This window comes from Lepidochelys kempii, chromosome 3, assembly GCF_965140285.1.
Source record: "Lepidochelys kempii isolate rLepKem1 chromosome 3, rLepKem1.hap1, whole genome shotgun sequence".
NCBI classification, from domain to species: Eukaryota; Metazoa; Chordata; order Testudines; family Cheloniidae; genus Lepidochelys; species Lepidochelys kempii.
In genome coordinates, this window is record NC_136382.1 from 155,498,502 (window position 1) to 155,513,289 (window position 14,788).

General features: G+C 42.4%; 1 protein-coding gene across 4 annotated transcripts in view; it reads left to right on the forward strand.

The window, feature by feature from the left end:
• PLB1 (phospholipase B1) overlaps positions 1-14,788 on the forward strand; it is a 136,132-nt gene that overhangs the window by 25,010 nt on the left and 96,334 nt on the right. For all 4 annotated transcript variants that reach the window (XM_073338615.2, XM_073338612.2, XM_073338616.2 and 1 more), the window contains 3 exons: positions 3,870-3,965; positions 12,199-12,267; positions 12,796-12,876. In XM_073338615.2, coding sequence (XP_073194716.2) covers positions 3,870-3,965; positions 12,199-12,267; positions 12,796-12,876 — 246 coding nt within the window. The remainder of the gene's footprint in view (positions 1-3,869; positions 3,966-12,198; positions 12,268-12,795; positions 12,877-14,788) is intronic.

Genomic DNA, 14,788 nt, shown 5'->3' on the forward strand with positions numbered 1-14,788 from the left:
TTATCAAAATCTTTCTCCTTTTTGGAGTAAAAGTATTGAGTCTCTTATTTTCAAAGCAACCTTTATTTGAAGAAAAGGAGCAGGTTAATTTTACCTTCAGTCCTGATGTGAAAGGCATTCACTCATCCTGTTTGTAACAGACAGACAGGATAGAAAAGATGGGTGAAACATGGCTTTTGTTGATTTTTTTTTTTGGCACCCTGACCCACTGGTTAGTTATGAGTGGATGCTTGGCTGGCAAGTAGACCACAACATCTACTGCTTGAACCCTGATTAGTTACAATCTGGTCAGGGACATCATCCGGTTGGACCTTTTGTACTTCGACAAGGCAGGTTTGGATGGATGCAATATGATTTGACTTCAGGATTCAATGAAAAGCCAAGAGAATGAGAAAGAATAGGAAGAAAGAAACAGTGGGGCAGAAAATAACCCAAAAAGGGAAGGGAATACAATACAAGATCATACATGCCTTCGAGGTGCTGAAAATTAGGTATCCCCCTGGATGGGATGAGGACTGGATGTCATGATAATGTGACGGCTTTTAGCACTCTCAGGTGAAAACAAAGTTCCTTAAACAAGAGGTAAGACAGCTAGCCTTCCTCTAAGGAAGAAAGTCTTTTAGATGAATCAAAACGAGTTGGCAGGTTGAAGGATGAGCTGGGATGCAAGGTGGGACAGGAGATGAGAGGGAGAGCTGAATTGCACTGATAATGTTTCTTTCAAAGACTCTTTTCTTAAGAAACCCAAAAAGGGGAAAAGTGGGTGGCATAGTTCATCCCCCTCATTATTTTGTCCACTGATTAGGCCTAATATCTGTCACACTAATTTTGGTCTGTTAACTTCTGACTCCACATCTTCAGTTTTTACCAAGCATGATTTCAGCAGTCCTGGGATTATATCAAAATGGCCTTTTTGCTTTAGACTAATCCAGCCTCTTTGTCTGGTTCTCTTGCACTTGTTAAACATTCAGTGTCGTAAACAAGTTGACCTAGTTTTCATGGTTATTTTAACATCTGATGAACTTCCACATACTTTTTACATTTGAGTTCACAATGCGGGTACACTTTGCAACCCCAATAGTCACAACAGTGTGTCATGCAGACTGGGGGCTGGTGTATAATTCAAGCAGCCATTAATAATATGCGTGGCTGAACTTGGTTCCGTGTTGACAAGCTCAGCATGGCAGCTGCTCCAGCTGAATACTGCTCTGTGGTCTGAGGGTGCAAACAGCAGGGTTAATGCAGATGTATGAAGGATTGAAGGGTCTGCTCCCCAGGAAGCTCCCCAATAGTTTTTGTATCAAGGCAGTGTCGGAAGAGAGCTTCACATTCAGGTGTTCCAGGTGAGGTTGGTATATCAGGCTACAACTGAGTTTTACTCCCAAGTATGTGACAACTGATTGAAATGGCTGTGGCTGCCCTTGGACACTGATGGAGATGGGTTGATTGGCAAGATGATTGTTGAGATGGAAAGTAGTTGCCACAGTCTTGGTTTCACTGAGATTTCTGGAAGAAAATGGACAAAGTATCTGTGTCTTGGCTGCGATTCCCTTCAGTTCTGTGGAAGTTGTACCCAGCGTTGGAAATAAGGCTGTCACCAACATACACATTGTTCTCTGCTTGTGTATTGGGAAGGTCGTATGTGTGTATTATTGAACAAAATGGGAGCCAAAACTGATCCCCGTGGAGGATCATTGTAGAGACGCTTAATGGGACTGATTTTCTGCTCGACTTGCAGGATGCATTGTCAGTTACTAATAATCTCTTAGATGAACCAGAGCATAGGCCTACAAGGAATCACTTGCAACACTTTGGCAATCAGGCTGATATGCCACATGGTGTCATAGGCTGCCATGAGATCAAAAAGGCCTGCACCAACTTTCTTTCCTGACTCAAATGCATGTTCCACATCTTGAGTCAAAGAACCTGATCTTGGGTGCACCATCCCCTCCTGAATCCAGCCTGAATGCGAGGCAGCTGGGGATAGATGACCTCATTAATCTACATCAGAATTAGTTTCTCCAGGACTTTGTAGGTATCACGTAGCAGAGACAGTGGTTGGTAGCTCTTGGGGCCTATCAGTGATTTACCTGGCTTGGGAACAGCTAGGATCTTTGCTCTGCACTGAACTTTTGGGGAGTCTGCAATCCTGAGTCCAATGATCAGAAACTGAAGCAGCCAACTTTTGATGATTTGGCCCGAGGTGAGAGACAAACTCATTGTGGATATTATCTGGACCAGGAGTTGATGTACAGCCCTGTCATGCTCTTGATTGGTAAAAGGAGCCATCGGGTTCATGTCCACTCCCAGAGACTGCCATCTCTCAGCAACCAACCATCATTTTAACTGCACAGCTGAAGGCTTTATCTCAGTTAGGAGTTTTGCCATTGGCCACTAGCTGGGATGCAATGGAGTTTTCGGTGATTGGCAATTCTCTTTTGTCCAGACTAGAATCTCTGTTCAGTCTCTTAATAATTTGCCAGGCTTTTGACCACAATGCATGAAGTTCAGTTTGGAAACAGTTTCTTTCTATTGCTATTGCCTGCTTTGATCTAGAAGATGAAAAAGGTCTCTACTTTTATAACCTTGTGTTCATTCTTGGGGGATTTAAATTCCTGATATAGTCTGGCTGCATCAGGTGACCATCTAGGAATAACTTCTTGATGGAATCCCTGAAGTATAAATGTCATTCATAGAAGATTAGGGTTGGAAGTAGGGTGACGAGATGAAACGGACAAAATATTGGGACACATGGGGGAAGCCAAAAAAACCCCCCCAAAAACAAAAAAACACCAGAGTGGCCAAAGCTGCAATATCGGGACAAATGGTGTCCCGACCGTGCATTGATTGGGACACGGGACAAAGAACTAAAACTCGGGACAGTCCCGATTTTATTGGCACATCTGGTCACCCTAGTTGGAAGAGACCTCAGGAGGTCATCTAGTCATTGCAGCAGCTAGAACTTTATCACAGAAAGGTTAGGAATAGGGAGGCTGTGGAATCCCTGTCATAGGTTTTTAAGAATAGATTAAATAAATGGCTATCAGGGATGGCCTAGATATATTTGGATCTGCCTCCGTGTGGGAAGGATGGACTTAGTAGATGACCTCTTAAGGTCCCTTCCAACTCTAAATTTTTATGATTCTACCACTGGAATTTGTGGTCTGTTGCTGTCTAGTTTTTAAATTTTCAGCCCTTTTCAGTTCTTTGACACACATGATTTTAAGAATTACACTGTGACAGCACAGGCTTTCCGATACTAGCTGTTTTTAAATGTAAAGCTATATTGCACTTGTTTTCTTCATTTGCTTTGATATATGACAGAGCTGCCTAGACCCACAGGATGTTGTGCATGAGCTACTAAAGTCTGTCAAACACTGTGGCTTTTACTTGAAAAATATTGCACAATATGTGCTATCAAAGGGTCAAGATCAAGTTCTTTAGGCCAATGCTTTAAAATACCTTTAAACATCAGCTTAGAGAAATAGCTCTTTATTCCAAAGCAGGCTCTGTTAATCCTATTAGCATATTCTTCTTCAACCTGCACATGTGACTCTCATTATCACTACCTGCTTTGCAGTTACTCTGATCTTCCTGCTATATCATAGAATGTATTGCCCTTTCAGAGCTGCCTCCTAGTACCAAGTACATCAGTCATGTCTCTGAACAGTGTCCTGTTCTGTCTCTCTACTCAGAAGCTGCAGTGGAGGTCGGCTTCTGGTGCATGTTTACTTGTTCAGATTATTTTATAACTGGGTTTTTCCAGTGCTGAGTATCATTTCATCCTCCAAGCATTGATTCCAGGCCTAATGCATAAATGAGGTAGCGCTGTTCCATCATGTCTTATTCTAAAATGTTTTCTCTTCCAGGGCTGGCAGGTTAATGGCAATTCCGTACCAAAGACACCAGAGGAAATCATTGAAGAGGAGTGCTCTGCCTTGGGCGTGGGTCTCTGGAACAACATGGTAAGAAGTGTTGAAGATGTTAGGGCTGAATAGGCTTAGCACAAATGCCTGGAACCAAGAAGCCAGCCAGTCCTTAAGTAGGGAGGGTTCTGCCATTAGCAGTACTGCGAGGAATGGGGGAAGCTGATGAAAGCTCCCTCATAGCTACCACCCTCAGACAGGTAGGGAGACTACTCTATATTTAAAGGTGTCCAGAATGACGCAGTCCAGAATGACCTCTCCTTTCAGTTACAAAGCTATGTACACTGCAGTAAGCATTTTGAAAATTCCCTGAGATGTCCTCCTTTCAACATCAGAGTCTCCTAAATATGGGGCAGGCACAAACACGCATAAGGGTACAGAAAAGTAAAGAAAAATCCCTTCTGTTGGTGAGCCTGACTTCTCTCACAGGGTCACAGATCAGCTACACAGAACCCCATCCAAGAGAATGCATCCGGGTCTTGGCCTGGCCTTCCAGTTCCTAAACGGATGTTATAACAGTTATAACACTACAGCGCTGAGCATAATGGAGTCCTAATCCGTGACTGGGGCTCCTAGGTACCACAGCAGTACAAATAATAATAAACCCTTTTATAAAGTTTTGCCAAAATGTTCCTATTTTGAAGGGGATGGTTGGTCTGGAGGCGCCTCCATTTCTGCCTCAAGGCTTGCATTGGATCCAGGATAGACAGACTCCTTACAGCTGCAGAAGGCTGAAAATGTCTCTTTCTGGGGACTGGTGCTTCAAAGAAATCCGGACATTCCTAACCCCAGAGCATAAGCACCAAAAGGCAATTCGCATTCTCAACATTTGTGCATGTAATTGAATTTGGGCAGAGCTCTAGGTACTTCCACCTCCAACTAGCTGATGGTGACTGCAGATCAATGAGTGTGAAGGACAGAGCACTCTGATTTGTGACTGCAGTTAATTTAATTGGGGGCAAAAATTCAGACACATTTTTTGCACCTGTCTAAAGTGAAGTCTGGTCCCAGTGCTTTGAAAATGCTCCCTTTAGTGTATTTGCTGTTTAGATGTATCTGATCTGTTACCAGAATTTCAGTTTAAGGCATTTCCCCCCTTTTTATTTAGAAATTTGCCTCTTCCTTCAAAATTTTCCAGCCTTCTTGTTTGTTTCCCTAGTCATGCCAGCAGCCACATTTCAACACACACACATATTTTTAAAAAGGATTAAATTAAAGCGAATAAATAAATGGTGGTTAGCAGAGCTATGTTAAAGAAAACCACAGGGATTTGTTTTGTTTTGTTTTCTGAGGAGCAGATATTAATGAATGAACCAGATGCTGGCATGTAAAATTAAATGTTGTAGAAGCTTTTTTTAAAACAAAGGGCTGGGGGAAAGCCAACAGGTGCGGAGGAGCACACAGTTCAGGTGGAGACATCCCCTAGGGATGAATTTATTAAAGGGGAAGCTCTATAGCTTAGTAAAAAGGATAGGAAAGAAGTTGGTAAAGTACAGGTGGGAACTAGTGAAGAAGAGTCAAACATAAGAGTCCCATTTAAATATAACACATGAAGGCAAAGAACTGAATATTGACAAAATGTACTCGTGCTTATATACAAATGTTAGAAGTCTAAATACTAGGATGGGTGAACTAGCGTGCCCGGCATTAAAGAACGATATTGATATAACAGGCATTTTGAAAACTTGGTGGAATGAGGATAATCAATGGGACATGGTACTACCAGGGTTCAATATATATGGGAATGACAGAGTAGGTTGGGCTGGTGGGGGAGTGGCACTATATGTGAAAAAAAGCATAAGTAAAAATCTTAAATAAATCAAGCTGTACCATAGAATGTCTATGGATAGAAATTTGATGCTGGAACAATAAGAGTATAGAAGTAGGAATTTATACTGACCACCTGCTCAGCATGGTGACTGTAAAATGCTCAGGGAGATCAGAGAGGGTACAAAGGCAGAAAATGCAATAATAATGGGGGGTTTCAATTATCTGCATACTGACGGGGTATGTATAACCTAAGGAAGAGATGCAGAGATAAAATGTCTAGACACTATAAATGATCACTTCTTGAGCAGCTTATCATGGAACCAACAAGGGGAGAGGCAATATCTTAACAGAGGCTCAAATTAAATGTATACCGCAAATAAAAAAATAAACAAAACAGTAAGAGAACAAAAAAAAAATCTGAGGAACTGTCCCAGATTGAGGTGTGAATAGAGGAGGTTTTTGAACAAATTCATAAATTAAACAGTAATAAATAATGAGGTCCAGATGGTATTCATCCAAGAGTTCTGAAGGAACTCAAATATGAAATTGCAGATCTAACTGTGGTATGTAACCTATTGCTTAAATCTGCTTCTGTACCAAATTACACCATTTTTTTTAAATGCTCTAGAGGTGATCCTGGCAATTACAGCCAATAAGTCTAATTTCAGTACCAGGCTAATTGGTTGGAACTATAGTAAAGAACAGAATTATCAGACACATAGATGAACATATGTTGGTGAACAGTCAAAATGGCATTTGTAAAGGGAAATCATGCCTCGTCAGTCTACTAGAATTTTTTGAGGTAGCCAACAACTATGTATACAAGGGTGTCCAGTGGATACAATGTACTTGGACTTTCAGAAAGCCTTTATCAAGGTCCCTCACCAAAGACTCTGAAGCAAAATAAGAAGTCATGGGATAAGAGGGAAGGTCCTCTCATGGATTAGTAACTGGCTAAAAGACAGGAAACAAATGGTAGGAATATATGGTCAGTTTTCACAATGGAGAGTGGTAAATAGCAGGGTCCCCCAAGGTTCTGTACTGAGACCTATGTTGTTCAAAATACTCATAAAATGATCTGGAAAAGGGGGTGAACAGTGAGGTGGCAAAATGTGCAGATAGTTAAGTCCAAAGCTGACTGCAAAGAGTTACAAAGGGATCTCATTAAACTGGATGACTGAACAACAAAAGACCGATGAAATTCAATGTTGATAAATGCAAAGTAATGCACTTTCAAAAAATAATACCACGTACACATACAAAGTAATGGGGGCTAAATTAGCTGTTTCCACTCATGATAGTACTCTGAAAACATCCACTCAATATGCAGCAGCTGTCATCAAAGTGAACAGAATTTTAGGAACCATTAGCAAAGGGATAGATAAAAAAACAGAAATATCATAATGCCACTATATAAATCCATGTGTGCAGTTCTGGTCAGCCCATCTCAAAAACAATATATTCAAATTGGCAGAGGTGCAGAGAAGGACAACAAAAATGATTAGGGCAGTTGGGCAGCTGCAGGGGGTCCCCCATCCACCCACTGCAGCTCAGTCCCCGTGCCTGCCACGGCTGGAGAGCTGTGGGGTCCCTCCACCAGGGCAGTGGCTGGGAGCTGCGGGGTGTGGGGGCTGGCTGGGAGCTCCAGTCCCGGAGCAGAAAATATCACGGAAGGCAATGGAAGTCACAGATTCCGTGACTTCCATGACCTCCGTGACATAATCATAGCCTTAATCGTAATCAGGGTTGTAACCTTGGAACAAAGGGGCTGCATCTCTGTTATCCATGAATGCTCATAAGGATAATGTCAAAGTTCATATCTCAACTCTTCTTTTACTGCAAGGCAGATGCCATGATAAGATGTGTTGTGCTCCGGTGTCATTGTGTTTGGCTCAGTTTCACTAGCTAAATTAATAGGAGGACTGAAAGCCAATTTAAGCACTGTCACATAGTCTGCCTCAGGTTCCTCAGGTTCCCCACCTATAAACCAGGGCTGATGATACTTGCCTAGCTCGCACAAATATTACCAGCACTAATTAAATGATTTGTAAAACATCTGAAGACAGAAAACACTTCCTAAACTAAATATTATTTTTGAATGGGTTTAAGTGCAAAACTACTGAGGTTATTCACACAAATATGAAAGAGTTAGGGCAAAAATCTGCCTTTCCATCTGCTAAGCACAATTTTTTCCCTGTGAAATGTCTATGAAAGAGCTTTTTTCCCACTGGGTGCAAATAATGAGTTTACTTGAAGGGGAGGGAGCTAATTTTGCCAATTTTTGCCACCAAAAATTGCACTTTGCTAACAGAAGGTGGAAACATTTTGTCTGGGATCGGCTCGGCCAATGTTTTAAGAATCCTGGATTTCATTGGCAAACGGCATCAGGTAGTGAAGCCATAGGAGATTCTTATTAAAGCCTTAAACTAGAATCCGCCTTCATACCTCTCATCCCCACCCCACATCTTTACTGGACTATGCAATTAGCATCTCAGCAGCTAAAATTAGAGAATGTATTAGAACTTTGTCATTCCTGGGTTCATGTGCTCATTGCATCTAGACTATTAAGCCTCCCTTCCCTCTAGTCTTTCCAAATCCCAGCTCTCCAGATTCCAGCGTGTGCAGAATGCCACACGCTGCTGTCTTTCTCACACGTATTGTACAAAGAAGTGTGACCTCTCCATCCCCATCCTGAAACAACTCTATTGCCCCCCCCCATTCATTGCAGGGTCCAGTACAAAACTGCACTCCAGGGGCAAAATCCTGGCTCCACTGAAGTCAATTTATCTCCGTATGTTCAAAGCTCTCCATGGATGTGTACACAGCTCCCAGACAAATCACTGCCCTCACCTAGCATCAAACTCCCCTGTCTGCCTTCACACAGTAATCTGGTACCTGTTGGTGGGAGAGCCTTCTTCTCTGCAGCTCAGGCCATTGGAACAGCCTCTCTGTATCACTCTGCTTCACTGACTCTCCATATAAATTCACATCTCTACCGAATACATATCCTTTATTTGGCCCCCTTGACTACACCTCTTAACACTCCCCTCTTCTGTAATTTATTCTTGTCACTTTAATTCTGGAGACATTTTGGGAAACTCATGTGTGTGTGGCAGACGTTAAGAAAAATGAAGTTGTAGTGTCAAAGATGGGCCTTTCCAGGATTTGCTGTCAGCTTCTTATATTTTTGGAGATGCCATTTGAGTCGATGAACTGACCTAAGGCTGTTCATCTCCATGCCTCTGCTCTTTCAACACTGAAATCTCTTAGTAAAGCTGGAGATTCTCAGAAAGGCATCTTTCTGAGTAGACTTTCTTATCTGCAATCCCTTTATGGTTGCCTACAATTGCATAAGACTATATGACAGGTAAGAATCTCTGGAGTTCAAAAGGCACAGAAGATTTCTTTATCTGATCAGCATCTCTGACAAGGGGAAGCTCTTACTATCATCAGAATAACATCCAGTGATATCTGCTAAAAAACAAACCCACTGCAGCAGGAGCTGATACGAGATATAAATCATGGCCAGTGTGGCAGTAAATACTCAGCAGAGTAGGAAGGAGCCGATTTTTTTGTCTCCAAAATGCTCTGCTCCTTCCACTTGATGTGTGAATTCCAGGTGCCCTGTAGATGTTTTTACAAAATACTTAATTGCTGGTCGGGAGCAAGGTTCCAACAAACTTTATATATTTAAGAAAGTGGTTTGTTAAAAATTGGCAGGTGGTTGAGAAAAGCTGTGAGTAATTATTTGTATATTTAGTCCACCATCACATTACCATGCCGATATCTACAATGGACAGTTTGATTAATTTGGGTAAATGCTTTGTAACATTATCTCTGGAAATATATCTAGGTGCTAAGTGCCCTTCATTTGTATTAAAGAATTTAGACAAGAAGCTTTTGCTCTTGTCCTCACTTATGATTCATGTAACAAAATAGACCATGAAAAGTCCAGCCCTACAAGATAGGGAAAAACAAGTCAGTAAGACAAGAACCCTAATTGGGTAGCGACCACAGAGGGATTTGTACTATCCATCATCCTCTATATGCTCATTAAACATTTTACTTCTATTTTGGGAACATAGGAATTGCCCAACTGGATTGGACCAGTGGTCCATTTAGTCCAGTATCCTGTCTTTGACATTGCCAGTAATAGAAAATTCAGGGGAAGATGAAAAATTCTGTGGTGGACCAAATAGAATAACCTGCTCATGGGATAAATACCTTTCTATCTCCCATCAGTTAAGGATTAGTTTATGTCCTAAAGTGTGAAGGTTTATATCCTTTCTAATATTTTTTAAATCTTGTCTAATGTAACTGTGGTTCTTCTCATTATCCATACAAATGTCTCATCCTTTCTTGAAATCTACTAACCTCTTGGCCATAAGCCTGTGACCACGTGTGCCACAGGCTATGGTGTGTAAAAATAACATTTCTTTTTATCAGTTTAATTAAATGGCTCCTCATTCTTGCTTATGAGAGAGTAAGGTGGGAGCTCCCAAATTATTTTTACTCTACATTCATTGTATTCTATATTTCAGTCATGTTCCTTCCTATTCCTCTCCTCTCTAAACTACACAGTCCTAACCTTTCCAAATGCTTCTCCAACAGAAGTCTTTAAGCATTTGTAACCCTGTCTCTGAACCCTTTGTCTTATTTCCTTTTAGATGGAATGACCAAAACTGAACATTCCAGGCGAGAATGTAACAATGACTTATATAATAGTATTATAATATTTTCAGTGTTTTCTGTCCCATTCCTTATGCACCCTTGCTTTTCTGACCATGGTTGCACATTGAGCAAAGACTTTCCTTGAGTGATCTACAACGGTGCCCAAGTTTATTTATTGAGTGTTTACAATGAATTTACAACCCAGCAAGGAGTAAGAGTAGTCCAGTTATTCCTTCCAATATTCGTCTTGCATCTGTCAATATTCAGTTTCATCAGCTGCCATAATGATGCATTAATAGTTGTCCCATCTTGTGGGAAGAGAAACAAGGGGTAGGAAAAAAAACAGTCCTGTATCCAGCCTTGAGGTGCAACACATAGTGCTTTTGTAACAAGCGGTGGCTGCGTGTATTAAAAAAATGGGAGTAAAAAGCAGTACCATCAAAAGCACAAGCCCCGCTCACCTAAGATAAAAGAGCAAATCTATTAGCTGTGATAATAGCAAGCTTGTAATTCTGTGGGCTTTGTTCCCCAGAAGGATGGTGCACATGCAGTAAGGGCATTGTATTACACTTCTGTGACTCTTTATCACAAAGTCAGATCACAGGGAGTGATTAAAAATAGCACCCAAACAAAAATGAAAGAATCAGGGTGGTGCCATTGCTCCGTCAGAGTTAAGATTGTGTTCCATTTTGTACTTAAATGGAAAGTTCAAGGCCCCCCCCCTTTTTTTACATTAAAAACAGTGTATCTGCCCAAATTTTCAGCATATAATCTCTCAGGAAAGCTTGAATTTTCTGAGCAGTTTCAAGAAAATCAGTTAATTAGTCTGAGCTCTAATCAATTAAAAATTGGCCCCTAAAAAAGGTTCACATTTTGAGTCTTGTGATTTTTGTGGGCTTGTGACAGGGGGTACCAGGCTTTCTCTGCCCCTTGCTGGAGGCGTTGCCTCCCTGACACAAAGGTGTCACTGGGGAAAAAGAGACCGTGAGTTTGCACCTCTGGGCACTGCTTAGAGAAGCCACTCAGGCTCTTGTACTGGTTGAGTCAACAGACTTGGTTCTCCAGGGGCTAAAAGGGTAGAGAGGAGGCAGTAGCCAACCAGGGCCTACTAGATGAAATAAGAAGGATTGCCTGCTTCTTCTGAGGGTGAATTCTGGTTGATGCTGGGACAAGAGAAGAGCTCCCTTAACCTAACCCAAAGAACCCAGGCCTGCATCAGGGCCGAATAATCCAGCTGATTTGCGGTTAAAGCAGGCAATAAACTGGTGGTGGTGGAGTTTGAAAACCCTAGGGGCCCTTTTGAGTTGAATTTCAATCAATTGATAAATGACTAGCAAGGGGTGCTGGCACGAAAGGCTTTGCTCCTGGTGAACTTTGACAAGGCCCCTTAAAAACTATTCACTGTAGAAAGCCATCCTGCCTAAACGAATGAAGTGTGATTTTTCCAGAATATAAGGTAGATGGGGGAGGGAGGGAATTCTTGGGGAAGTGTGACCGTTAATGGTAGTGGGGAGACTGGGGAATGGGGTTGGAAGGCTGGCATCCCTACTGGGGCAGAGTTAAGGAGGTGGTGTTAGCTCTAGTGCGGAAATAGGTCATCTCCAGGTGGAGGAGTACGAAGCTGGTTATGTGAGATGCCTTAACTTTTCATTTCCTTGCTTTTGTGGTTTGATGTTATGCATAGAGCCAGCTTAAGTCACACACATCACAGTGTTTTTGTGTATTGGTATGTGACAGAGATGGGTCTGCAGTTAAACTCTAGATCCTAACACACTTGATTTACGGCTGCATCCCCTTGAGTATAAGACACTTGTGTTCTGTCCTCTTCTAGATGGAACCAGTTGGGAAGAAAGAGCATTATCATTATACAGAGATGCTTCGGGCCCAGTGCCCATCTCAGGTAACAGGACTTTCTTTTTAATGTGGGATTTTAACTGCCTCTTACAGAATTTCCAAGTTATCTAATTGTTTATACAGATGGGTGCCTTTTTTAAGAGACTACGGCTCAGTCCTAAATGTGTGGGGACACAGTTCCTGAGTCTGCTCACAAAGCTTTAGGTTACAAATGGCCTCTAAGCCTCTTAAACTATTTTGTATTGTTAAAATGTTGAACCAAGGATTTTTGCCTGAAAACTGGACTTCATGGCAATGTGTAGTTAAACCACCTTGCCACACTGGATCTTTCATAGTTGTTCAGATGCTGGGTGCATCTCGTCTGAAATGAATAAAGTGAATTATTCTTTAAAGGGAGAGAAGTGTCTGTAGTTGGATCAATTTCAGCAGTAAAATGGAGTCCCACACAAAGTGAAGCACTTGGATGAGTGGTGACTTGAATCAATTTTTTGTCTGATCTGAAAGTGGCCAATTGTCTTCAACAGCAGCTGATTGTCTTTCTGTTATGGCCATTAAATGTATCTTCTCTCTGCAGGAGTATCCATATTTGTTCACATACAGAAATAGTAACTACTCGTCTTCCCCTCGGACATCGCAGCCTGAAGCCCTGTCTCAGGTACAAAAAGCCTTGGCGTAGCGTATAAATTAATACGTGACTCCACTGGGTGGGTGGGGTTGGTACAAGAGTGTTGTTGTCTCATGAACATTATTACATGGGGACACTTGTGAATCCAAAGCCTGAGACTCTTTGCTTCCATGCTGTGAATGGCTGAGGACTAAAAGACTTATACTGTTGCCACATCCTTACCTAGTTGGATTTTTGTCGCATGGGCCAAATTGTCTTTAGTCAGCCTGAGGCCTTGTCTTGGCTGCTAAAAAGGGTGTGTTTTTTATCTCAAGGTAACTAACACAGATGAGCTATCTTGAAGTAAAAACACAGGGAAGGCAAGAAAAGTTAGGTTTACTGCAAGATGAAGTAGGCAAGGTCAGCCTCAGGCTAACTGTTGTTGAGCTTAAATCAGGGGTAGGCAAACTATGGCCCGCACGCCGGATCCAGCCCATCAGAGCTTTGGATTCGGCCCACAGGACTGCCGCCCCTGTGGCACCGCGGGCCCCATGCCACTCCCAGAAGCAGCTGGCACCACATCGCCCCTAGGGGACAGCGGGCAGAGGGCTCTGTGCACTGCTGGAACCCCGCCCAATGGGAGCTGCGGGGGGTGGTGCCTGCAGGCAAGGGCAGCTCACGGAGCCCCCTTCCTCCCCTGCACCCCAACCCCTTGCCCTGAGCCCCTTCCTGCACACCGCAACCCCTCCCACATGCAGCACTCCCTTCTGCACCCCAACCCCCTGCCCCAGCCCTACATTCATGGCCCTGCATGCAATTTCCCCACCCAAATGTGGCCCTTGGCCAAAAAGTTTGCCCACCTCTGGTTTAAATTGTGGTCCAACTGAGTTGCCTTGTTATCACAGTGGTTTTACCTTGGGATAGCTCACTCATCTTAGTTATCATGAGGTTAAAAAAAAAAAAAAGAACCTTTCTGGCCACAAAGACAAGGCCGAAGTGCAGAGATCCTGGGCAATGTTACTACAGTGCTGAACATTGCAAAGGTGATATTATCCATTGTCACGAGCAAGAGTTCAGTGTGCATCATGGACCAGCACCCCTAGGAACCCACGTGAGATGTGGGCTGGTACTGCATGTCCTAGGTCTGATTCTCATCTCACTTACTTTAGTGTAATGCCACAGATTTCATTAGTTACTCCTGACTTACACCTGCATAAGGAGCAACAGTATCGGGCCAGTCACTTTTCAGGGTGTGCAGAGATGAGAAGGAACAGTATGGCATGATGAAAAGCAGACCTAGAAGAGAAGGATTGGGCAAGTCATAAGGCCAAAGCACTCTCACTCAAACCAGATAACTCCCCACTTGGTCACTGTACTGGAGAGATATAGGACACACCCATGCTGGAGTCTTGTCCCAAGGAAATACTCACACCTAGATGCCAAGGGTCAATCTAAAAGTTACACCCTGCTGAGTGGGTGGCGGGATCCCAGGCCTGTCCATCAAAACCTTTAAGGAGATTGACACTAAAGGAGGTAACCGGATGGATAGGGGGCACTACACAAGTTAAGCTATATAATTGTCTAAATAAATGTTAATCAATTTATTTTATCCTCCTAGTTAGCAAAAAGAAGCACAAAATTCACAATAAAGGATATATTTAGTTTCAAATCAACATATTTTAATGGTTATCAATCAATGAGGATCCATCTTTCTTTCAGAAAATAGCTAAAAAGTACAAATGCAAAACATGATTAGAAATCAGTGATTTAAATCAAGTTTTCCTGCTTGTTGATTTGAATCATTATTAAAATTGGTGATATAAAAAAGCTAGGATAAAAAACCAAGGGGGATTAACTTTAGGACTCTCACTATCAAAAGCACAAGCCCCTACCATTTGAGACGAAGGAGCAATTCCGTTAGCCAGGGGAGGCTCTAGCAAGTTTGCCACCCCACGCAGTCGCC